General features: G+C 40.8%; 3 protein-coding genes across 5 annotated transcripts; 1 reads left to right on the top strand and 2 right to left on the bottom strand.

Annotated features, from left to right (window-relative positions):
- Window positions 1-599: 599 nt before the first annotated feature.
- dgkaa (diacylglycerol kinase, alpha a) lies at window positions 600-13695 on the bottom strand. The gene is made up of 24 exons (XM_067239939.1): window positions 13505-13695; window positions 9031-9130; window positions 8589-8665; window positions 7494-7623; window positions 7284-7358; window positions 7128-7177; window positions 6952-7026; window positions 6624-6740; window positions 5359-5476; window positions 5079-5167; window positions 4876-4995; window positions 4549-4647; window positions 4194-4280; window positions 4017-4090; window positions 3846-3920; window positions 3655-3740; window positions 3473-3562; window positions 3200-3360; window positions 3034-3098; window positions 2852-2942; window positions 2489-2675; window positions 2234-2351; window positions 1844-1904; window positions 600-1715 (listed from the first exon to the last, which is right to left on the bottom strand). The coding sequence occupies exons 2-24, from the start codon at window positions 9104-9106 to the stop codon at window positions 1635-1637; spliced, it is 2202 nt and encodes a 733-aa protein (XP_067096040.1). The 5' UTR covers window positions 9107-9130; window positions 13505-13695; the 3' UTR covers window positions 600-1634.
- A 919-nt stretch (window positions 13696-14614) lies between these two features.
- Window positions 14615-19901, bottom strand: rnf41 (ring finger protein 41). 3 transcript variants are annotated; one of them, XM_067240770.1, is made up of 7 exons: window positions 19767-19901; window positions 18555-18638; window positions 18290-18422; window positions 17884-18155; window positions 17602-17737; window positions 16304-16407; window positions 14615-16171 (listed from the first exon to the last, which is right to left on the bottom strand). In XM_067240770.1, exons 3-7 carry the CDS (start codon window positions 18377-18379, stop codon window positions 15817-15819), a joined length of 957 nt encoding a protein of 318 aa, XP_067096871.1. In that variant the 5' UTR covers window positions 18380-18422; window positions 18555-18638; window positions 19767-19901; the 3' UTR covers window positions 14615-15816. The 3 variants fall into 3 exon arrangements, with proteins under 3 accessions (XP_067096871.1, XP_067096869.1, XP_067096870.1); XM_067240768.1 differs by having other exon boundaries at window positions 18290-18405; XM_067240769.1 differs by having other exon boundaries at window positions 18290-18405; window positions 18555-18620.
- On the top strand, window positions 19265-24388 carry slc39a5 (solute carrier family 39 member 5). The gene is made up of 13 exons (XM_067240766.1): window positions 19265-19293; window positions 20524-20623; window positions 20767-20947; window positions 21088-21329; window positions 21455-21620; window positions 21870-22047; window positions 22157-22326; window positions 22490-22609; window positions 22688-22754; window positions 22877-23032; window positions 23147-23227; window positions 23338-23516; window positions 23831-24388. Coding segments are annotated over exons 2-13 (1692 nt in total). The 5' UTR covers window positions 19265-19293; window positions 20524-20621; the 3' UTR covers window positions 23981-24388.
- The last annotated feature ends 1175 nt before the right edge of the window (window positions 24389-25563 follow it).

Below are 25563 nucleotides of genomic sequence, written 5' to 3'. Positions count from 1 at the left end.
GAAACCTCAATTTCACAAGGGACTTCTTCTGAATAGGCTGGAGGCGGAGTTTGTAATGCAACACAATTGGTGGACCAACGTAGGCTACTTGCCTTGTGTCATTTGTTTAAAGTTAAGGACAGCATGGGAAATGGTGCACGTAAATGTCAGTTGCCGAGTTTAAACTCCAAAAGGTGCTCTAAGTACAAAAGTACTTTCCAAAGTCAGAGACAACGAAAGTACTATGATCATCACTAGGTGGACACGTGACTTGTTTTGGCAGATCGTTAACTGAAACATGGGTCATTTATTATATACATGTAGCCTATAGATTCATATTCAAATATTTTTCAGGAATTTCAAAAGGATGTGGTCCTATAGACGAGCCAAAAATGTAACAATGTGTAGCACACTTTCATCATTGTTGGAAAAGTGGGAATCAGAATACAAAGATAACAGAAACTGAATTTTATGGCAATGGTCTGTACTGCTTAACGAATTGTGCCCTCTTGTGATCAAAGGTGTTACGTGCATGGGCTGCTTTTGGGTAAGACTGAAAAGTATAATGTTTTTTGTTAGTTGGTTATTCATAAATTAAATAAACAGTGTGTTGAATCTATTTTTTATTAAAATCTCAAAGACATAGTCTTGAAATATATTAACATTTGTAAGATTACATTTGAAATGATATGACTAGCAAGCATCCAATCAGATAAATTCGATTTGTTTGAGGTAATTTCAAATCCATAATGTCACTAAATACAGTTACATTTTTCACTCAGTCTTTTAATTAAAACAGCAGTGTGGTAATTTGAGAACAAAGATGCAAGTTACTCTCTGTACACACACGTAATAGTTACATCATCTCAAATGCACAAGTCATTTTAGAAGCAAGCACATCAAGAACGTCATACTGTGTCAAATAACAATTTATAACTATTATCTCTCAATGATCTACAATTGCACAATCTTTCAATACATTTGTCCACAATATAGTAAAACTATGGACAATTATCCAAATAAAAGTAGCTTCGTAATCAGGATGTAGTTTAAACATAAACTATGTTGGAAATCAGCAAGAGCATGACTGATCTGGAGTGCCACAGCTGTTTTTAAGAAAATAAAACAACAACATTTTCTATTATCTCTTCTACATCTGTCCTATTAGTTCCTCTAGAACACATAAGATTAATATTGCAGAGCAAAAAGACAAAGGCACATCCAATTGATTTTATCTTAACATATCGCTCTGGATAAGAGCGTCTGCTAAATGACTACATGTAAATTGTTATTATAATAGTCTACACTACAACAGTAGTAGTTTTCAAGCAAGATTTCGATAATATTACCTTGCACTAAGGCAGAACAAGCAATGTGTCAAGTTTTAAGAAAGTTTGTTCAACCTGTTTTGGTCACACTTTAAACAAAATACATCCTATAAAGGCTTCTTATGAGAGGTATACCACATAACTTGGTACGTTCAGCTTGTGAGTCCTTCATCGGAAATACCTTGATTACTCAACGCCTCACATAACTATTATATACATTCGTAATTCACAAATTAGGCTGTTTAAATCCTTATTTAAATGTAAAACAAGTGCATACTATAAAGTCTACAAGTATATAAGTCACTGTTGGAGCAGGCAGGCAGTATTCTACTTGTAAGTGAAGAAGCTAGATGATTTGGCCTGGGGAGCCATCAGCATACTGGCTTGATTCTTGTGAGTGATGTGAATCTACAGAAAATCAAAAAAATATGTTACAATTGATCACTTCAGAAAGGCATGTGATATATGAACTATCAAATGAGTTGAGTGCAATTTGGAAAAGGTAAGACGCTAATTTTCTTTCTTAGCGCACTCACCGTGCAAGGTGGCTGCATCCAAGGCTCACCATCAATCTGCATTGGTAGTGCTTTGTTAGTCCTGAGAGAGTGTAAATAAGCCTCATTATATAGTTATAATTGTGCAATACCAGAGGAACTGGGACTGATGGAAAAGCAGAAAAGTGGTGCATGGTCAAAAAAAGAGTTGATTTACATTTAAATGCCTCAGATCATGAGACATACTATAACACCTTAACATAACAATAAAACTGTCACCTTTAGTGCTGGACACGTTAGGATGTGTGACTGGGGCGCTACATACCTCTCTTCAGCTCAGGGAGCTTATTTCCAGCTCAAAAGGGTGAGCATGTCAATTTATTCATGATTATCTGAGGAGGTTAGTTGTCTGTACAAGTCTCAAATGCTCACCTAATGGTTATCTGGGATGTTTTTGCTAGTCTCACAGCACTCTTGAGTCCAGTGTATATTCGGCCCATCTCAATGGCTCCCTCGAGGCCCACAACCTCCATCCGCTTGTCACTGAGATCTGGCATATGGGAGAGCACTGAGCATTAGACAAAATGGGTCTGGTTTTTTTTCTATGGTTTTCATGTTTTCAACAAAAGCAATCACTATTTATGATGAGAAACCATAGCATGTTATAGCAAGTTATCTTCACCATACCTTGCGAGCTCACTTTCAGGGCATCGGGATCAACAATCACCTCAGGCAGCTCCTGGCTCATAAACTCTTTGCTCTCACTCTTTTTTGCCTCGCCCCACAGATTGGAGCCACCATGCATGCTGGGAATGTTGAGGACAGCAACCCCCTCCATAGACAGTCCACTAAGGTTCAATTGAGTGCCACTGCACTGGGAAGCGAGCAACATCATGACAGGCAGAATATTAGGAGACATGATGATGAAAACACAAAACTATAAGGTTAAGTGATACTGTTAGAATGTAGAAGGTGGAGTGCAAGTTATTCTGGTGATCAGAGTAAGAGGTTTAGAGGCTGTACCTCTGTGTGCTGATAAGAAGCACTGACCTCAATTGTGACACACTCGTTCAATTTCTTGCAAGACGCAGAGATCGTCTCTGAGGTGGCAAACTCAAAATACCATAGTTTGTTCTTCATTCTGGAACCATAAACAATTTAATCAATCTTAAAAAAATGGGATTATGCAAGGCCATCTTGAAACAGGATAAAGTCACGCAGGATAACTGCACCTGCTGTTGAACTTCTGGGGATGTTTCTCCCTCATGGTGTGGAATCGGTGGGCGATGGAGGCATCCTGTGAATAGAAGGCACTCTCTGTGAAGTTGATATTAAAGCAACCAGCTTAGCGTAAAAAGATGATGATCTAAATATCTGCCATCTTTGTTGAATACTTACCACTCCAATGGAGAAATAATTGTTGATGATCTCGTAAGGCACGGGGTCTCCTTTCTCCTGATTGTCCTCTGTGATCACCTGTATGCTCCAGCGATCCATGAGCACCAGGGAACTCCCCTCGATATCCTTCAGGATCCGACTCAGAACTGAACCATCATACCCTTCAGAGATGTTCACATACATACACATGAGCTCAAACCAACATCCAAAGATGGTGCATTCTAAAGCTGTAGACATCAATTCTGTACATCTGATGGGCATCATAACTCTTACCTCCTCCCCATCGAAGGCAACGTGCCAGATCATTTCCTGTACCCAGGGGTAATACAGCCACAGGTGGGCGCACATGAAGATTGGCTTTGTCTGTTTAGACCAAAGAGGGATAGATTTCAGTACCATCTAACAACAGGAAGCAATTGTTGTTTGCACATAGATTTGGACATGTGTTGCCCCACCTATTGCATCAAGGATCCAGCCGACAGTGCCATCCCCTCCACAAACCAATATCCTATAATCTGTGAGATTTCTGAAGAAGGATAGCCTGAAAATACAGATGAACACAGCTATAGCTATGCAGGACATAAAGGTAACTCAGTCCTGTGTACAGAGAGCACTATAACCCTAACCCTTTGAACTGATAACATACCCTGGTCCAGGTCCACCATTTGACAGGTTGTATACCTGCCGTGGATTCAGCAAATACTGAAATTTACGCAGCACCCTGAAATAACAAAAATCTGATTTAATAAATCCAGCACTTACCATTTCTTTGTAATATAATCAAATAATTCTTCTTCTTAATCACACAAAGCCTCACCTTTCTCCTTGCTTGCCTCCACTTTTAGGATTCACAAACACTAGAAGAGGGTGAGTGTCTGGAACAGGGTTGATCTGTTCACAGATATTAAATGTTACCCAGAGCTCAAAAAGCTCAAATTAAAAGCAGGCTACTAGATAAGTGACAGGGAACGGGCCTATCAGTACAGGCCAGTACCTGGAGCACCTGTCCATCGGGAGTGGTGTTGTGGTCACTGTCCTCAGTTGACCCCGAGCAGTCATTTTTCAGGCTGTTTTGTCTCTCCTAAGGTGGTGAGCAAAGAGGTGGCAGAGTGAGTTGGCAGGAAGACACAGACAGGAGATTATATGATCCACTATGTTACTTTTTCCAAACAAAACTGGATGTTGGTCACATCAGTGGAAATATTACAACCCATGAACATTTTATGCAAGAAAATGAAAATTATCAAGTTTCTTCTTATTCAATCTGGCATAGGCCTCTTAGGTGAGAACAGCCTTGGAAGAAATGAGTAGGTTCAGATCTTTACAGCAACATGATCCTTCTGGCCTACCTTTATAATGGGGTAAATGGCCCAGGGTGGGAGGATGTGATCTCTCAGTGGGCCACAGTTACATTCTGACGGCTCCTGAGATGCACATTCGTCATGGCGCTGGAACACAAAGATGATGCAACACAAGGGTTTGGGTCAGGGTTGGGAGTTTCCCCTAATAATGTAAACCTAGAAGGACTCGAATAGACTAATAACTAGAGAACCATAAATGATCAGGTCACAATGTCTGTAAAAACACAAGGACTAAATAAATGGCTGCAAACAGCTTCACTGAATGGAAAATAACCAGAACTGAAACCTATCTTTCTTTACCCCCTCTTTACTTACCATGGCATGACACCAGACACAGTGCTTCCCTGTCAAGCTCTGATAGCTCTTGATCTTCTTCTGGCACTTGTCACACTTCCCAGAGTCACAATTCCCACTGACCCAGTCATGGGCTGGAACCTGTGACACCATGTAATTATATGGGACAGTGTACAGGACTGAAAGACTTTGTCAATAGAAGTACTTTCAAGAATCAGGCTTACCCCTGTCTCTTTCTTCGATTTGACGTAGGTCCTGGTGCAAGGAGCAGGGTTTCTGTTGGCACAGCGTCCATGCACAGTGTATTTGCAGCCTGCACCAAATAAAACACAAGAAAAACATTGTTTATCTACTAGCCATTTTTGTGTTATCTATTCTACATTTGACAGGTGAATTCAACTAGAATACTGCCAAATTGAAGTTGTCAGTGCATCAGCATGATGATAGAGTGAAAAGGAAAAATGAAGACAGTATCGCCCTCTGGTGGAGAGATCCAGCACTCACAGGAACAGCAGAGCCCCTGTTTCATCAGTCCCAGCAACATGCTCTGACACACATTGCAGTAAACAGGCTTGTTGAAATGCTTCATCCTCCATAGATGCTGGCCATCCTTCTGGGTCATCTGAGAGAGAAGTGTGGGGTAGAAGATGAGTGCGTGCGCTCAAATCTTTGTGGTTCATAGTGGCTCATTTGAAAAGCAGGAAGTCATGGATGTTTTCTGAAGCGGTTTGTTGCAATACCATTAAGCCCTGCCTGTGCAACCCTCATAAACGACAGTGATAGATTGGCGTGTCCAATGGACTTCATAGTCCTTTCATCTCATCACCGCTGTGACTCGGACAGACAGCTCAGAACAGATCCGAGTCTTGAATAATAATATTGCGACCCTATTAATAACTCACCACACAAAATCATGAATACCATGTCACACTAATCCTATGTGTGCTACATAGGATTACAAGGTTACTCTGAATCTAATGTGGCAGATGCTCTTATCCATATTACAGAAAAAATACTTTCACAAATACTGACTGATTGACCCATGCTTTTAGTGAGCGTACTAAACATGTAGCACAGAGATTCAAAATGAATGTGTGAGAGCCTGCACTTCTCTTTGGTGGCTGAAAATAGCATGGGGGGGGGGAGTCCCCAAAATATTTTGTAAAGGCTAGAAGGTTGAGAGAGATGCCGTTCGTGGTCAGCTACACAGTGAGTCAGTTTGAGAGCTAAACATAGTTAGCAGGTCATAACCCCATTATCTGCAATATTTAAATGGTACTTGCTCATGACTATGAACCACACACACCGATAGCAATGAGGTGATAGGAGTGGCCCCCCAGATTATTTATTTCACAAAGCCGTGGGTTTGTTGCAGTCTAAAGGTTACAGATTCTTTTCTAGGTGGGGTTTAAATACTGTAGCTGAGGTAACCATTATGGTAAAGTAAACATTGTAGTGAATCAGTCAGATGCAGAGATTGTGTTTATGTGAGGGTGTATGCCATGAGGTGGTGTCCAATGCCTGCTACCCTGTGTCAGCAGAAACATCTAGAGCAGCAGAGACAGAGTGAACAAGAGAGTGAGTGAGAGAGATCTTTATAAAGAGAGAATACGAGAGATGTGCAGAGGTTTGAACACATTACACATATCAAGTGTTTTAAAAACCACAGCCACACTTTATACAACGGAATGCTATAGATCTTTTTCTCCCAGTGATGTGACAGGAAACCCAGTGACACAATAAGGGGATGCAAAGATGGATGGACCAACCTTCAACCCTAGCAGTACGAGCAAAGGCACATTGTTCATCCCCCCTTCTACCCATTCCTCCAGAGACACTGTTCCACTGCTGTCGGCATCAATGGCCGTCATCATGTCCTTCAGCACCTGCACAAACAACAGTGTATATTTAGCTCCCAATTCATTTACATTTCCCAGACTTCAACACTGGGGCTGAACATAAAATACCAGTTGTCTGTAAAACCCCCACACACCCCCATGCCTGTGGAGATGTGTGCGCAGCAACTCCTTGTAGCATGGAGGAAAGCTATGGTGATTCCCCTTTGGCAAAACACAGAAGGCAATGTGTGTATCTTACCGGCTGCAGCTCTGACACATCCCAGCCAAGGTAATCCGCAGCATGCATCATCTGAGCAATGATGCGATCCACCTCCTGCATCAACAGACAACAAGAACAGACAGACAGAGTAAGCACTGAGGTGCCACTGGCATTTATCTTGTGTTGACAATAACTCTTTTAGTGCAGTTACTTACGGAGCTGTCAAGAACTCCGTTGCCATCTCTGTCATACAGTTTGAAAGCAACTGAAAAGAAAGAGAAAAAATTGTGAAGGAACGATCCATCATACAGAGGTGTGACAGAATACTGCAGTGTGTTACTGCAGCAGAGGGGAACCCAGTCAGGACTTACACTCCAGCTTGTCTCGAGGCTGGCCATCCTCCAAAAGAGAGAAGTAACACGAAACGTCCTTGAGAAAGACCTCTTCTACGAGAGAAGATTCTGGGATCAATATACATCCAGCATACACACGTCATGTTGTGAGCTTTGATACTGTAGATATTTAAGTAGGGACATGGCTGTCTAAGAATAGTAAGGTTGGTCTAGGGACCACCAACTGACTAGTGCTGCCCTCCTGTTCTGGTTCAGAGTTCTGGAAAGAGCAGAAGAGGCGCTGGCAGAGGTCTGCAGGGAAGTCGTCGACCTCCAGGTAGGTTTTCAGAAATAGTCTGAAACCTTCCTTGTTGATGCACTGGAACAGATATGAGAGAGATCATATTGTCACTATCAGTCCTGGAAGGTCAGACACATAGACCAGTGAGAGTAGTACTGAGATTATTTCTAAAATGTAAATGGATTCATTTGTGTGGTTGAAACACTGCAAAGCTGCCCTATAAATAAATAACGATAATGCAAGGCACAGTCCGACCTCAGGGCCCAAATGCCTGCCTGTGAGAAAAAGGATGCTCTGAAAGCCAGGCATTTATTATGTCTCTCTAACTATGCGTGTTGTCACCCTGTTCATTTCCTGGTTCTGAAAAGAAAAATTAAAGCTTTTTCAACAGTGTCAGTATACTGATGTCCTAGAGTAAACTGCCTTGTGTCACTATTTCATTACCTTTGCTATAGTTTTCCAAGAGTTTGTTCTCCATGGTTTTATTATGTAATTAGTTGGCAACCCCAACTGCTGATGTCCACATTATTTAAGGGTCCGTTTTTAAAGCCACTTATTATTGGCTTACACTGCATGGGGGTTTCCAGCATATCCTTCAAAAGCACCTTGCTGCATTTGCAAAATCAAGAGGCAATTTCCATTTGCAACTTTAGCTGGCAGACTTAAGAGTCTGATTTGTCTACTTAATGTGTGCCCTTTAGTGTGAGGAAATATAATGTATACCTACGTTTACAGTACATAATCTTGTGGTTTGTTGTAAAATATATACAAAATATAATTTAATGTTTGTTTAAAAAAATGCTAAATAGATAATTGAAAATGTGTAATTAAGATGGTTTTGAATTCTGTAGTAAATCCCATTGAGGTATTACTCATAAAATGTGCAATTAATGCTTATAAAGACCCCACTCAAGTGACGTGTTTATTTCGTAGTGTTTAGTAATCCAATCTAGTGACGTAGCCTTCAGTGTCCAAACTCACTAAGAGAGGGAGAGAGCAGATGACTTACGTGGTCAATAGACCTGGCTATGATTTCCTCTCACCTCTCCGTGTCTGTGCTGTGCCAATCTGCCATCTGCATCAAATTCCCTTAGCACATCTTTAACCTTCAGTCTGCAGTCTGGGAGAAGAGACACAAAGGTCACACACACACTCACGGCACACTTCACATTCCCACTCGAACCAAAACACAGCCAGACTCAATAGATTGAAAACTGCTGGTATATTTAACCTTCACACACATGTGAAATGCGATGTTTAAGCGTCTCTTAGGAGTTAAAACATGCACCCTTTCATCAAGATAATGTGTATGCATGTATTCACAGTTTGTCTGAATCAAGGTCTATCAAGGTACACAGTGTGGGTGTTGCTACATTTGCAAATACTTTAGAGAGACAGTCACCTCTTCCAAGTACATAAGAGCGTGTGTGTGTGGGTGGAAATGGAAGAGGTGAAGCACTGAGGAAGCTGGCTGTCTGTACTCACAGTCGATGTACTGCTGAAGCTGGATGAAGTCGACTGGGTTCAGCTCCTTCACCTCTGGGTCTGTGGGGGCGGACATGGTGCCTGCGTCTGCACTAACTGCCTGTGCATGGGCGAGAAAGAGAGAGAGATAGAGAGAGAGGGGGCGGAGGAAGAGAGAGAAACAGAGAGAGAGAGCATACATCAGTATGTAGTGTGAAATTGTGGGATAAAGCGTCAGACTTGTGAGCAGAAGATAGCAACATTAATCAGAAGACTAGCATTTGTATACAAAATGGGACAGTAAAAATCACAACAGCGGTAAATCTAGTTAGGAAAAGCTCTGAAGCTATAAGGTTTACATCTAGAAACAACATGGTCAACACTGGTCACATTCTAATTTGCAAATAGCCTGAACCTTAAAACCGTTCCCTCAAGACAAACAAGTCTTGAGGATTGGGGCACATGCTATGAGCTTGGCTCTCTTACCATCTCAGTATTTAACAAAACATTTTTTGCAAGGATAAGCAACACAGACCAAACACACTTCCTGCAATGTAATCTTATTCTCTGGAACTGTACATTATGTGGTGCAGCAAGTAACAACTTTAAGCAACTCACACCTCTAACCATCATACTGTGAACTGTCCTATGCTATGTAAATTTAGCCCACATATAAACTCTATTGATATCAGGCCACAAGCACCCTAGATTCTATGTCTCTAGAGGTTCTTGCACCCAAAGCCTTTTTTCAAATATTTAGTGAATTAAATGATTAGGCTAGCCCAGATTTCTTTTTGCCTGTAGGACAAAGTCATTAACATTAACCCCTTATTTCTAAAACAATTCAGACTCTATCCTATTCGCTGCAATCTTTAAAAAATTCCAGCCTAGAAATCTATTTATTTAATTTAAATTTAAGTCCCATAAGCAAGACCATTTTACATAGCAGTGCTTAGGCTTTCTTTATATATATATATTTCCTTTCCCATTTAAATTAAATGTCTATAGGTCTGAAATATAGACCCCAGTGTATTTTACAGTGGTGAGTGTCAGAAGAACAGGATATAGAAGACTGGTACAGAATACCTAAATGTCAAACGAAAACGAAAAAATAGACCACTCTTTCCATGTGAAGCAACCAACTCTCTTCTCCTTGTGCTAACAAAGGGTCACGCTGTCCCCACTTAATTCCCTCAAAAGGTTAGCAGCGTTGCCTAGCAGTTTTGTTTATGCAGCCAATCAGGTGGCAGCCAGCAGAATTGACAGCAAAGTGGCAATTGTGGAGGGTATAGAGAGGGGAATGAAGCGATGGCATACTTCAAAATAGAATCAGTGATCCATCCTCATAACGTAAGATAATGCATATAATAATGCATAAACTGGGTCCCTTGCCATCTTCCTTTTGAACATACCCTGTCCACAATTTCAATACCCTACATATGGTATAAACTACAAAAGGGATTATTCAATTACTTAGACATGTTCTTTAATAGTTAACCTTCCCTGTCCTTTACAGCAACATGCTGACACGAGCATGTATGTGCTCCCTCATAAGAGAGGGAACACCATCAACACCATCATCATCCTTGTCACAATGATTTCAAGCCATCTGAGTAATCTGATTCTCCACTTCCTGATCAGATAACTATTTGCATACACAATGTTCACATGCAGAGTGGAAATCACTACCAGACAGAACAAGGACTGCTAAAAAGCAATGGAGGTCAAACAGAAATAGTCCGGTAGTACCCATATGCTTTCCCTGGCCCTATAATACACACAACCATAGAGACACGGTTCTGCTTGTATGACTGGCATAAAGTGATCCCGGTAAAAGAAGGGATGTAAAACAGTACAACAGTCTTTGCCTCGGCAGGTCCAAAACAAAATAATGAAGGATTTGGGTCTCCGCAGCCTCTCTCTCCAGTACAAGTGGCCAGCTGTCAGATTTCAATCTTACCCTGCTCTGAAAGGGTATTCCATATACAGAATTTAACCTCTGAGTTACAGTTTAATATACAGTACATGTATATAATTGCACCGTCTCCCAAGTTACGTAAAATTCAACATATGTATGAGGAAAGCCTAATTGATCTTTATACAACACTAGCATGATTGGGGGTGACCTTTTTCCAAGGCTGTTGATATTTGTGCAAGCTGTTATTCACCCTCGCCTTGTGCTAAAGAAATGTGCTGTTTTCTTAACACTTTTTCAAGCAACCCCTTGACTTTCTGAAGTTGTGGTCGGAAAACAAGATGCGTTTTTTTTAACAGTCTGCCTCAAGTAGCTTGGATAGTTTTCCTCTTTCACTAACAGACAATAACGTTTTTTATCTTCTCTGACATGTGCTGAGATTACTGCACATCAAGTTAGTAAGGGTGGGGGCATGTTTTGTTGCTATGGAAAGTGTTTCCCTTTTCGTCAGAGGATTGCCATGGGCGTTGACAAGAGTGGAGGCAGAAGGCAGAGATGTATGAGGGGAGCCCAGCTAGCCACTGTGAGGTTTCCCTTCTTGCACCACCCACTCCCACACTGCTTTGCTTGGTTGGCCTTCAAAATAGAGACCACAGTCTAAGTTGCATTCCACATTCAGATGCTACTGTGACTCATCTCATGAACAAGAGAATACCCCTCTCTATAAATGGACTGCTTGCTCAAAGGAGTAAACTGCAAGAGTGCAACTTTCTAAAAACAGCTAAATCACTTGCTTTTAACTACTCTGGCTCTCCTGCAGTGTATCTCTTTCCTGTATCTTTTATAAGGGGAAATGAAGGCTAGCCTTTATCACAGAATACAATTGTCCAAGGTAGTACACTAAAACCTCCTGAAGTGAGTCAAAATGTATAATGTCAGACATAATTCAAATGTGTAAATCAGCCCATCACTACATGAAGCACTTACTTCTGGAAATGGTAAGGGAGGCTCGCTTTCTCGTTTGCTTGGCAAAAAAATGACAACATAGCCCATTGAAATCCTCCTGATACGAAGGTAGAACTTATGCAACAGTCAGCTAAGGTTTTTTTGCACAACACTGGTGGATTGACTGCAGAAACAGACTCGTCTGGACTTGTGAGGGTGCACCCTTTCACCAAGCAGCCTCATTACTTTCACAGTGTGAGCCCTGGCAATGACACATGTTAAAAGGACTAATATAAGGCACAGCACGTCTTCTGCAGAACAAAACCAGGGAACAGAACAAGTTATACATTCTGCACTTTTAGATGACCCATTTAAATGTAATATAGCAAAATTAGGAAGATCACCCACAAAATTTACCAATGGTCCTCATTATTGTTCATTCACAAGCAACTCTATCACAGAGAAAGATCCCCGATAGAGCAAAGTCATAGAGGCTCATAATATTTGAATATGGAATAAGTTCTATAAATTCACCCTTGTTTACAGGGCCTGTCCTACTATACACAGAGTACACAGTAACAATAGATCAGTTGGCCTCACCACCACACACTATTGATTCCCTTGTTTGACTTCTGCAGCTATACAGACAGAGGGAAGACCACCACCCAGGTTGACCTGATTCCAGTGGAATAAAGATAGACAGTTTGTTTATTAACCTACAGATTGTCCAGGAATGCGTTTCCACCTGTTTACCTGGGATAACACACGTGGCTCTGTATCTCAGGTTCAGTAGTCAGTTCCACATTGACCTGAGAATGAGACCAGTCTTTCCTGTCTTTATACTACAAACAAAAAGGCTGCAAGTTACTCTTGGGGCTTCATGCATAAATGAAAGTAGACAATGAAAATAAAGCAATCTGAGGTTTAGAAGTAACAAAATATCACTGCTCTCTAAAATTAGAAGCAAGCATATCCACATGGTTATATTAGAACCATGGGATAATACCACTGCACTGCACAGACCCAGGGGTCCTTGATATGTTCAAGCCATACTGTAGGTTCTGAGTCGACACATTCCAAGTAAGATATAGTCACAAGGCACCCCGTGAAATGCAAGGTAACTAAGCAGCTCATAGGAACAACTTAAGGACATGAACTGAGCTTTGTGTTGGAAAGCTGTTTTACTTGCAATTTAAAAACGTCCACAGCATTTACGAGATGCAATACATTTCCCTAAAAAACGATTGTATTGAGAATCACATCATAGTTGCATTGAGAATAGTTAAATAAGTCAATTACTGGTTGTACATCAATGTGTCAATTCATCATTGTACAACTAAATAATTCATTCTCGAAATTTCCGACTAAACGCAATGATACCTATATAGGCTAGTTCATGCAGTAAATTAAAAATAATTTCAATTCAAATAAAGGCATTTTTTTCTAGAGGCAAAACTGGACGAAGCGAGGTCCTATTTCGTAAACAATCGAAATTGGATTTGGCTAATTCATCAGCGCATAATATGTCGGCTTTTACAAAGTTGTGAACGGACAATCCCACGATTCCATTGAACTTCATCGTTCAGCATAGTGACTTTCGGACAGGGCTTTAATGAGTAGCCTCTCCTACCATACCTTCTATTTCGCGACGACAGTTGTCCGCAGTCCTTTAAAACTGTTGAGCTGTTGCTGAAAAGCCTTATATTCCCTTGATTGCAGGGTGGTTGAATACACGTTTTAAAAATGTTGCTTGTTGAAGGCGGCGAAGCAAGCTGTGTGGCCGCAAAAAATGTTTCAACTGTTTAGAGGGAAGGAAAGATTGACTGGCTCCCACGCCCGACTCTGCACTATCCCTCTAGTATAGTCCAATAAAGCACCGCCTCGAACTGTCATCTCTGCACGCACTTTGACCGACGTTTAGACGAGCGGACTTGCCCGTTAAAGTAATTAACATAGATTTCACCCATAAACATTATCAACTTTTAAATCCAATTGTATTTAATTGTATCGTCATTAACATATGTATGCATTTGTAGTGATATTCGATATTCTGAGTTTATAGCTCGCCTGCATTAATTGTGCTAGGCTACATCATTGAGGAAGAAGATGCGACATCCTATTTCTAACTTTTTAAATAGATTTTGTTTTGTTAATGTTTGCTTAATCCTTCCATGCCCGGTAAAGGATGGATCCTCATGTCTGGCAACTAATTTAGCATGCAGAATGTAGCACATAATAATGACAGACTATTTGGCAGGGAGCGTTTCACATTCCATTCACAATAGGAAGGATTTAAAAAGTGAGTCCTCAACAGAGGGCATGAGCTGGCAAGAGCAAGCACCAGACAAACAGCCCATGGGAGTTTCTCATAAGACTGGTGAGAGAGAAAGAGAGAGGGAGAGAGAGCACATTGGCTGTGTAAGCTGTAGAGTTAAGATCAGCTGTTTTTCCTTATTATGCACTTACCCCATCAATCATTATAACCACCCTGGTGACAGGATGTGGTGGAATTACAGTTATGGGGGATTTCTGGACTGGTACAGAGCGGTTACACTTCCCAACCTTAAGTCCTTTTTAGTTCAAAAACAATGTATAAGCAAGAATACCATATCATATGGAATGTAAAATGGGCCATGTTAAGCCTGATGTGAAATTCACAAACATTAACATAAAATGTATCTGAATGCCCAATGCCAAAAAAACAAAATAAGAGTGACATTTCATTTCAAGAAGTTTGTTATTTATTACTTTCTTTGTTGCACAGCACAGCACAAAAGAAAGACACAAACAAAAACAAGTTGACTGAAAACAAAACCATTTATGAGACTGAAAACGTATACAATGCATACAAAGATTTACAATCCAAATATATCTCGATTTCCAATGTTCAATTTTAGCAACAATGTTTCTGTATGTCAACAATCGAGTAATGCATAGGCCTAACGGTGGAGCACATCTTCCATCCTTCTCTCAATAAGCCAATGTGTAGAGAGATCTTTGTGGAAGACAACATTTTTCACATGCATCTCAGCATATCAGTCAGGCTCTAATGAACTTATTGGTATCGCCCTGCATGTTTTTAGTTAGAGCCAGTCCCTCATATATTGTTCCTTTAAAGGCATTCAAAGCTCTCAGACACAAATATTTGGTAATGAAACATGTCAGAATTTCATTTCTCATCAAATAACATAATAAGAATCTTTGTGCATCTAATCACGTCAACCATTATTTGTGAAATGACACATATAAATTCAAAATATTCAACTTCAATTTGAACAGTTTAATTGGACCCGACTTCATGTTTACTATATACAACTGAAGATAAAGAAAACTTGTAAGCAAAACCAGTAACAATCTTTCTCAATTAATTCAATTGCCATCTATTTAAATCTAGAAGTATCTTCAAGCAAGGTGTCACATAAAAAATAAATAACATGGCACACAATGGCAATCTAAATGATAAGCACTGCCTCAACATGTAATCTTTTTTTACAAGAAACAATTTACTGCAGCATAAAATACCACTGTTCTGACTCCTGGCCATAACCAAGTAAATATATTTACAGTCTGAATAGCAACATAATATTTATATTCAATATAGTATTTGTTTTTACAAGTGTTTACACAATAGAGGACACCAAACAGGGAGACCAAGAATCAGCAAATGGAATGTAAATAAGATTACATTTATACTTATGTTATCATGACAGTTCAGGTTATTTCTTGTAAATGTCCCATTAAGGCAAAAATGTCAAGCTCTTGTGATCTCATTTTAGGGTTCTTTTATGCTCCTTCATATGTAGAGACAAGAATTTGCATGTTAGCTGTCACTGTAAAATAGTGAGAGAAACATTCTACATATATATTTTTAAGGTGTCACACTTCATTGTCCCTGAACAAAAGCATTCATAGTCCTTTGTCATGGTGGACCCTCCTAATAACTGTAGTTACAAGATCTCCTCTACTCCATGGGCAAAGATCATGACCAGACCAGGCTCCAGAATCATGTCCTCTCCCATGTGTTGGTTCTCACAGGCCATCACCACCACTGCCTGCTTCCCTGGTATACGCTTGGCCACGTAGTTCTCGTAGTAGCGCCGGTTCATCTGTCGCGTCTCCAGTGTGGCCAGACCCTGCGGCCAGTTGCGCTCGTGGGCATTCTCAATCAGGTCGTTGACAATGGACAAAGGACAGCCACTGTCGATGAGGGATCGTTTGATGACCGCCTGTAGAACAGCATCCGGGGTGGAGATCATCCCACCCCAGCGTGTCACTCTCGCAGGCTGCATCGAGTTCACCCACCTGTTGGCAAGATGGACAACGATAGTACTTAGTATACTAATAACTTCCTAAATCATTCTTTACAATAGCCCCAAAACTGTAAATCTGCTCAAGTCCGAGACAAAGGGAGAAGAGGGAGGGATGGACACTCACTCGAGAATCTCATTGTACTCTATGCTCTCTTCCAAGTTTTGCAGATTGGGGTTTGCACTGCGGATTGCTCGCATGTATGCTTTCAGCAGCTGGATGTCACGCTTCTGAAATAATAAAACACACAAACATCAGAACCCTGACCCTTGGAAGAACAGAAGCTACTATGCATGTATATCATCTCAGTGAGGGATTTATTTTGCTTAAGTAATCAATGACTAAGCTGGAGGAGTGTTGCTAGAAAGATACAAGAGTATGACTCCTCATCTGCTCCATAAGATATTATATATAATGTATAGATTATACATTATATATGTGTATGTTTGCTTGCTTATGTCTCTTTCCTTTTTAACTCTAAAAGTGATCTAAAAGACTAGCTAGTATTTTCAGATTTGAGACATGTACATACAAACATGTATTAGGTCACTCAGCTTCCTTTGTCTTTTATGTGCCCACTGCCCCTTTCATATTTAAGGAGTTTAGACACCATAATTTAGGACAGACATTCAAGGTGGCATTACAACTGAAGGTGAGAGACATATAGTAGCACATAAGAAGCCATAAGAAGATGGGATTCAGGGAATTTACCTGCATGCTATTGAAATACAGTATTCAAGGTAATGTATTTCTTTGAATAAACGCTCCAGTGTTTATTAAATAACGTTCATTTTTGGTGCAGCGTTTATTCGAGGGCGGCGTTTAAATAGTAAGAGAGATTTCGGGAATTGTAGCTGCAGTGCAGCCATAGACAACTTTGTTGCCGACATTGTGACAAATGAATCATGCAGCTAAAAACGCAGGTTTCATTTGCTCCTTGTCTATTCTTTTTCTATGAGTGCGGCAACTCCCTTTCTCATTGGCTATCAATTAGGTGTGCGTTGGCAGTACAACTGTCTCAAATACAGGTGTTCTACATTGTGTAGAAATCTGAAGCAGAATGCCTTAACGTTTATACACGTTAGCTTTCAAACAGAAAGCTGTGCAAAAAGTTATGTACATGTGTAATAAATACTGGGGTTGAATTTAACCAATTAAATAACCGTTTTCAGATTTTTTTTGGGTGCGGCGTTTATTCGAGGGCAGCGTTTATTACACAACGTTCATTTTTGGTACGCCGTTTATTCGAGGGCTGCGTTTATTCGAGGGCTGCGTTTATTCGAGGGCGGCGTTTATTCGAGGGTGGCGTTTATTCGAGGGCTGCGTTTATTCGAGGGTGGCGTTTATTCGAGGGCTGCGTTTATTCGAAGAAATACGGTATATATTATCAGTGTCAGTTGAATGAGTTGTTCTCATGTGCTTACTTGTTCCCCTAGCTGGTGCTTGTGCTCTGCAGCAGTCTTCTCCAGTTCAGAAATCTTGGTGTGCTGCTGCTGCACCACGCTACGCAAGTGCTTGATGCAATTGTGGTTTGGCATCTCGTCTTTCGGCATCTCAAGTCTGCGTGGGAAATGATGCTTTTTGGAATGAATGATTTATGTAACAGTACTCCACTACAACTCTTTTTAGGTATTTTTGTGTGTGGTGTTCGTCTGCTAGGACTGTCTCATGGCATCGATGCCAGACATGGTGTTTAAGCGACTCACCCACAGCCTTCCTCACAGTTGACAGGCCTTTTGGGATTATGCTCACAGTCCTTCAGGTGGGACTGCAGCTGGTCGAGCCGCAGTGTGGCTGTACAGCCGAATCCTGCGTTGTCACACCCAATCTGGAGCTTGGACAGCATGTTGCGCATGATGCGAGGAACTGGTCGGAGGTGAGCAAGTGTCACCACAGTGCGATCCACAGGGCAGATCTGCTGCTGGGCAAACCACTGAGTGATACAGGCATTGCAGAAGGCATGCTCACAGTGAGGGGCCTATAGATCCAATTAAAATGAGAGAAACAGAAAAGGTTAAACACACTGTACAAGGAAAATGTAAAAGGGATTCATTGTAGAGGTTGAGCCTCTACAATAACTAGAAAGTAAATTGGTGTAATGAGGGCACTTACCTGCACTGGCTCCTCAAGAACTCCACTACAGATGGGACACAGCAGGTCTTCATCCACCTCCCCTTGAAACCTGGTGACGTCGTACCCCATGGCACATTACTGAAAACCTCCTATCCCTGTAGAACAATATGGCCTGTTGAGTGACAAAATACCTTTTCTGAATCCCCACATTGTCGGATATTATTGAAGTAATAAATCCAGAGACAGAAAGAGTTAATGTATAGTTAAATCATCAAAGTAAATATAAAGGGTGTAGGCCAGTTACCTCACAAAAATGTTGCTCTCATCTTTGCTCTTGAGCTGTCTCCTTGGACCATAACATGCATTGTTTCTTGATATGGATGAGAAACTGGTTAGTGAAATAGAAAAACATCAGCATCAACACAACAGCATCTCTCCATCAATAAGAAATGAATCCAGGGAGGGGTTTTGTCAAATACACTTATGGTAGAGTAGCCAAAAATGCATTAGGCCACTATCACTTTCACTAATCTGAATCCATTAGCATTGTGAGTGTCCGAAATAATAAACCTTAAAACCAAATAAGGATTGTGATTGCATTATGTGGGGGAGTACCCTAAGGCCTAATTACAACCATCCAAAGAAAAAGGGCCTCCATTTACTGTAACAGTCTGCTGCAAGAGTGGGAGGCAGGAAGCAATGCTGTTTGATCCGTTATCATTTCAATCCTAAAGCAAATCCAAAATCAAAAAGTGGAAAGCTGTAGATACAGAAACCGGCTAGATCAGATTACTCCAAAGTGAGGTAGATCTATTACTCATGTCACATTTCCAATCACAGAACAAGGTTCTCGCAGACCTATGCCTTCTTTTGGCAGCACACTTCCCTGTAACACTGCAGTGTTGAACAGTCAATAGTGCAATATAGTATTTACATACAGTCTTAAGATATTATATTCGTCTTGGGCAGTGTCTAATTAAAGTATGGCAAGCCGTCTAACGTTAGATTCCACAAGGAAGATAGGTTGATGTCCGTTTGAAATGGTGAGCTCATTTAGCTAAGATGTAAGGTTTGATTGTTATTTAACATAGCTTGCTACATAAAAAATATGCAGTGTCGAATTGAAAAGCACAAATATTTCAGATTTACGAACTAAACATATATGGAACTGAAAGTCTAATTAGCTACAACCATGAACTGGGCCAGCCTGTCGAGGGAGAGGAGTAACACATTAGACTTAGCTAGCCTAAATGGCTGTGTAGTTTACACACAGCTATTGCCCCTCGTCTGAGAAACTGGATATTCAAAACGTAACGTAATTGTTTTAAATGCAGCTGGCATCATAGAAAACGATTAAGCGAACGCCTCTCTGGCTAAGAAGCTACGCTGTGCTGGCTAGCTACATTAACAACTACCGGGTATGGCTAGCTAACTAGCTAACGTTAGCAACTGATAGCTAGCTAGCTAACGCTAGTCACATCTTCTAAATGCAGTACAAGCCAATATGAACACTTACTTAATTGTGTTGCCCTATTGTTCCGATTACTGAATTGGACTGTGGCACTCAGGCTAGCTATAGTTAAACATTCCTGCCCTTATGGCTAATATACATTTAAACCAAGCTAGGCTAGCTAGCCAGATAGCTAGCCACGTCCCTTGCCTGGAAGCAAGCAACATCACATTCTATGTGCTGGTTGCTACCCCACGCAAACAAGGTAATGTCGACGTAAGCATGTCAGCTCTTAGTACGACTGACTCTGACTGGCAGGCCTGTACATTGTGGATAGGCAAAGGGTACCGATTAACTCCAATACCAAAATTATGTATCGCTAAAAATGAAATTACTATTATTCTGGTGAAGTTATGGCAGACAGCAAATAAATGAAATATGACAGGGCATCTTAATTTAAACGTGAACATTCAGTCATTCGCTCAGGCGCGCGCACACAACCGCTCCGAAAATACACACGTGCCGTGAACAAGCAAGCAAGTAGAGCAAACGCACACACGCACACACACACACGCACGCACGCACACACACACACACACACACACACACACACACACACACACACACACTGGTGATAGACCATGACTATATATTGCTTGCTGACAATGTATATTAACGTTAAGTTAACATACTTTTTTTTTACACGTTTCCCCTTGAAATAAATTGAAAACTTTTGTAGTGAGCATACTAACATTCAACATCAGTACAAAATCAGCAAAAAAAGTAATCGATTGATCAATGTTCTTATCTGGTTTCTTTAAAGCTCTTCAACCTTCAGTCATACAATCTCAAAGCAAGTAGGCTACACACACCGATAGCTCTTCCCTTGACAAGACCGAATTGTTTTCCAAGCTTTGGATTATGTGAGCAATTCAAAAATAGGCTATATTTATATTTGACACGTCTTGTGTAAAATCAGATATTTGACCTGCTATTTTAATTGCTTGTTCGACCTGCACTGTTGTTCACCAAATGTGCATTTTATTGAATTGTTTTCCCTCTCAAGGATCTGCTTTATGCTGACCATTGCAACGTACATCTGTGTGGCATTGCTTGAGGTTGAAGCAGGGGAAATCAGTCATGTCATGGATATACAACCACAGGATAATATCGTGGAAAATAATTTAAATGGAAGCCAACACGAGGTGACAAGTTCTGAGCATTTCCAAGCAGCTTTTGAGGAACAGGTATGAACATTGTGTGGAATATAACATATTTCTCATCTGTTTGATGCTTCATACTATTTCAAACTAATTTAAACCTTAAATAATGCACAACAAGAATGATTATACATTTATTATTATTATAATTTGTGTCTGTTATTTAGGGCTACTACTTGCATCGATTGTTCAAGCAGTATGGAGAGAATGGAACTCTATCATATGGAGGGCTGCAGAAGTTACTTGGCAGCCTTGGGCTAGGGGAGGTCAGTGTTTTGGAGATCAGCCACCATGGACTGAAGCAAAATACATTAGACTCCTCTCAGCCTCACTCACACAGCCTTAACCAGGGTCGCAACATCCCTATCTCAAATTTGAATTCTTCATTTCCATTTGCAAACATAGCCAGGTAAGAAAGAGTTATATTTGTACCAATACAATTTCACAAGGAGCATGTACATACAAAATGCTCCTATAAAAAGTGTCCTCTCATCTTATTTTATCTTACAACCACCTCATCTCCCTGTAAAGTAGTCCACTGTCTGGGAGACTGGATCTTGATGGATCTAAGGAGAGTACCACCTCTGACAGAGTGATGGAAGATCCATGGTCACACTCAAACCCTGCATCTACCACAAGAAATGAACAGCTTGAATCACTGGTGTCTAATCACTCTACCCAGACACACTTCCATGGGAACGTGAGTAGTTACTACCAACAGTTCAGCGTCAACATATTCCAAAAGTTATCACTTACCATTGTCTCAATACTCAATAAAACTGTTTAAAGTTCACACTTGGTTCAAAGAGTCACACATATGTTTTTTATCTCTGTTAATGAATAACAACCCAAATCTCAAGACTCACAACTAATCACCATGCAGTATACAGTACAAGTTTTATAAAATGCATCTCCTCTAAATCTTACACTCACCCTTTTCCTATGACAGTGTCTGAATGTCACTCAGCTTTTGTGGAATTTTGGTCTGGGGAGGGCATCCCACATCACCCCTGCACACTTCAGCTTCCTGTGCCCGGCCCTTCTGTACCAGATAGACAGCAGAGTTTGTATACACCACTCGGACACCAATGTAACCCAGACAGACAGTAATGTGACATTTCTCAAAGGTAAATTCACAGAGTTACAGCCACAATTTATACAGAAAAGAAGGCAACCAATGTCTGCAAATGTTTTCTGTATTTAAATGTATTTGGCTCTTCTCTGTCTACACTGCAGCTTTGGGTTGGAGCTCCTTGGCTCTGGTTCTGATCAGTCTCCCATCTTTCCTGGCTTTAAGCCTGGTGCCGCTTCTGCCTCCCTCCCATCTACGCACCCTTCTTTGCCCAATGGCTGCTATGGCTGTGGGGACACTGTGTGGGGACGCCCTGCTGCATCTCCTCCCTCATGTGAGTACCAGCAAACTGTGCTGTCAGATGTGTCTGTCCAGTCAGAAGGAACTGCATTTGATAAAATTTGGTGTTGATTATAGACAGAGCCACAATATGTAAATATCTGTGCGATGGATACAGAGTGAGCATTGTGCATGACTGTAGGTTGTTTGCTCTATAGGCCAATACAACACCCCATTCTGATGAGTGGGACCCCATACTGAAGGGCCTGAGCGTGTTGGGAGGACTCTACCTCCTCTTCATTATTGAAAGCATTCTGGGACTACTGAACCACTACAAGGTCAGTGGAATGAGTGACATGATAATCCATACATGGCTTTCAAGTTGTACCTGTCTCTCATGTGTGATATCTCATCAGATATCCAGTAAAAAAAGGAAGGGGAACATCGATATTGATCCAGAGAGGGAGCTTAGTCCCCTGAATAGTGAGTCAATGTACTGGACAAATGGATTTGAATAACTTTGTCATATTTTAAAATCAATTGACCTTTTCTATAACTCTCATCCCTCAGCATATTCACTTCCCATACTCTATTGTGCTCTTCAGGTCTCAGTGTCCCAGAGCAAACTCAACCTTCTGAGCACAGCCATCATGGCCACTCACACAGCCTGCCTGACCAGGAGCATCCTGGGATAGGAAGCTTGGTTTGGATGGTGGTCATGGGAGATGGGATTCACAATCTTACTGATGGACTGGCAATTGGTATTCAGACGGTCAACATTAGGACATTTCTACAATAAACCTTGCTGGAAAATGTACCTTCATTGCTACGGATTTATAAAATAGCAAAAATTACCTCTTTCCACTGTTTCTCAGGTGCAGCTTTCTCTCATAGTCTAACTGGAGGTCTGAGCACCACCATTGCTGTGTTCTGCCATGAGCTTCCTCACGAGCTAGGTATACAATGACACTGCAACAAAATTGTAGTGTTCTTTGACTGACCTAAAATGAACTAATGTCTTGTGTTTTCAAACGTAAAAGTAAAACATGTCTTGACTGCCTCGCAGGTGACCTGGCTGTTTTGCTAGGAGCGGGATGGCCTGTACGCAGGCTCGCTCTCTTCAGTTTCTTATCGGCACTGCTGGGCTTTCTTGGCCTGCTGACAGGCACTCTTCTGGGCCACAACTCTCCCTGGATCCTAACCCTCACTGCTGGAGTTTTCCTCTATGTGGCCCTCGCTGACATGGTAACTACAGACAAATGTGGGGGGGGGGGGGGGGGGTCAAATGGCTGAGCGGTTAGGGAATCGGGCTATTAATCAGAAGGTTGCCCATTCGATTCCCGACCGTGCAAATTGACGTTGTGTCCTTGGGCAAGGCACTTCACCCTACTTGCCTGGGGGAATGTCCCTGTACTAACTGTAAGTTGCTCTGGATAAGAGCGTCTGCTAAATGACTACATGTAAATGATTACAAACTCTTATTGGTCGTTATTGCTAGTGTAGGTTTATAATGGGAAATTATACAAGATCTGTGACATTCTGTCTCCTGTGCACAATAGATGCCAGAGATGCTCCATGGTGATCCGGGTCCGATGGGTCCCCTGACTCGCTTTCTACTGCAGAACCTTGGTCTGTTGACTGGGGGCTCCGTCATGCTCTGCATAGCTTTATTTGAAGATAATATTGCAGTCAACCTGGGAGAGGGCTGAATCAATGGATGTATTTGAGTGAATTAGCTTAAAAACCAGAAGACAAGATCAACACATTTAACTCAACAGGTGTAAACAGCCAGTATTCATGACATTTGATCTGATAGACCGCAACGTGAGATAATGACTGTGACAGTCATTCGAACTAAAGGCTACAAACAAAAGAATAGTGATGGCGTCAGTCTGCAAACAGCTTTTTAGAGCTCTGCAAGGCTGTGTGAACATGGATGAACCTACCTGATGATAGGATCATATCCTTTGGACATCTGATGTATTTAATCTTTTTGTAAATGCACTCCAACTCACACCTCCTTTTTAGTGTTTAGACATTTTTTTTTACGACCATCAAATTAGATTAACAATTTTCATTATTTAAAATGTATGTCGATGGGAAATAACTATTTCAGTATCATGTACAATCTTATAGTAAATGTTCCCTTGTGACTCCCATGTCATTATCTCAGTCAGACTCTGTTTTTGCAATGTAAATGAAGTAAAAAAATGTGGTTCCATATGATGGTAATAAGTCACTAATGAAACAGTGAATACTTAGCAATAGCAATTTATTGAACACAAACAACCCTAAGCCACAATACTGAAAGACAAGACCAATTGGCTGCAGCAAACATTGTATAAAATAGAATTAAGTATAACGTCATTAATTTTTTTTTTCTTTTAATGTCAGAAAGACAGATGCAGGTTTTTCCAAAACTGTGAATGATCATACACATATCTGTAGCATTTTGTAACAAATTATCATTCACATGTTCACACAAAGGAATAACAAGGCAAAGTGCTTTCAGGATTGCATTGTCAAACAAAGTAATGAATGGCTTGAGGTTTAGGCGAAGAGTGGGTGGAAGCCATAGGGTAGACTGTTCCTGTCCTTGTCTGGGATATCCTGCTTACAGAAGTGTGCCTTAGTGAACTAACTAGAAAACTCTGGTTGACATTGATATAGGGTCATTGGTAATAAGATAAAGAGAATATATGCATTTGGAACCAGGCTGAGGATGGGTTGGGGGTTGTCTGGTCGGACACTGCAAACCTTTCAGCATGTCCCAAATCCATAGAAATGTAAGAATTAAAGCAGGAATTATACGGGCATTTGGGAAACATTTTGTTATAAAAATTTGTTTTGGATTGATTTTGTTTTGGAGTGATGATTTTGAAGGCATATGGTTTTAGGGGATACTATTCACCCTAATATGTCCATAACACACCTCAAAACCAGCTCAAATCATAGGCTAGACCTTAAGACAGGTGTTGATGTACCACACTAGCTGTATGCAAGAACTAACCCAACAAACACCCATATTCTATGAAGCTGTAAACTTTTGATAAATTCTTTAGGGCACAACAAGGAATATTGGTTATGCAAAAGAAGTCTAAAAGGGATGGGCACTGTTAAATAAGGATGAAAAAGATGGTTTTGGCCATGCATCAAATGTTAAAGGGGAGAGACGCTCATCATAGAACAGAATCTGGCTTCACATTCCAGTGGTATTTTGTTGTATAAATGCTTTTCATAAATAATTTCACGTCAATTAGACACATTTACATACAGTACAGTCAAGCACACT

This window comes from Osmerus mordax, chromosome 7 (genome assembly GCF_038355195.1).
Source record: "Osmerus mordax isolate fOsmMor3 chromosome 7, fOsmMor3.pri, whole genome shotgun sequence".
In the NCBI taxonomy this organism is placed as follows: Eukaryota; Metazoa; Chordata; class Actinopteri; order Osmeriformes; family Osmeridae; genus Osmerus; species Osmerus mordax.
Note: the sequence above shows the minus strand (reverse complement) of the source record. Positions and strands in the feature narration are given on the sequence as shown.

Bases quoted from the DNA above. Each gene is read 5' to 3' on its own strand.
- dgkaa (XM_067239939.1), bottom strand. From the start codon at position 9,106: ATGTCCGCCCCCACAGACCCAGAGGTGAAGGAGCTGAACCCAGTCGAC. The intron at 7,359-7,493 runs GTCAGTTGGTGG...CTTCTCTCGTAG, and splicing joins AGAACAGGAGGGCAGCACTA to AAGAGGTCTTTCTCAAGGAC. The intron at 7,178-7,283 runs GTAAGTCCTGAC...CTTTCTTTTCAG, and splicing joins GCCTCGAGACAAGCTGGAGT to TTGCTTTCAAACTGTATGAC.
- rnf41 (XM_067240770.1), bottom strand. From the start codon at position 18,379: ATGGGGTACGACGTCACCAGGTTTCAAGGGGAGGTGGATGAAGACCTG. The intron at 18,156-18,289 runs GTAAGTGCCCTC...TTGGATCTATAG, and splicing joins TTCTTGAGGAGCCAGTGCAG to GCCCCTCACTGTGAGCATGC. The intron at 16,172-16,303 runs GTGAGTGTCCAT...TCTTGCCAACAG, and splicing joins GAGTACAATGAGATTCTCGA to GTGGGTGAACTCGATGCAGC.
- slc39a5 (XM_067240766.1), top strand. The intron at 20,948-21,087 runs GTATGAACATTG...TCTGTTATTTAG, and splicing joins AAGCAGCTTTTGAGGAACAG to GGCTACTACTTGCATCGATT. The intron at 21,330-21,454 runs GTAAGAAAGAGT...CCTGTAAAGTAG, and splicing joins CCATTTGCAAACATAGCCAG to TCCACTGTCTGGGAGACTGG.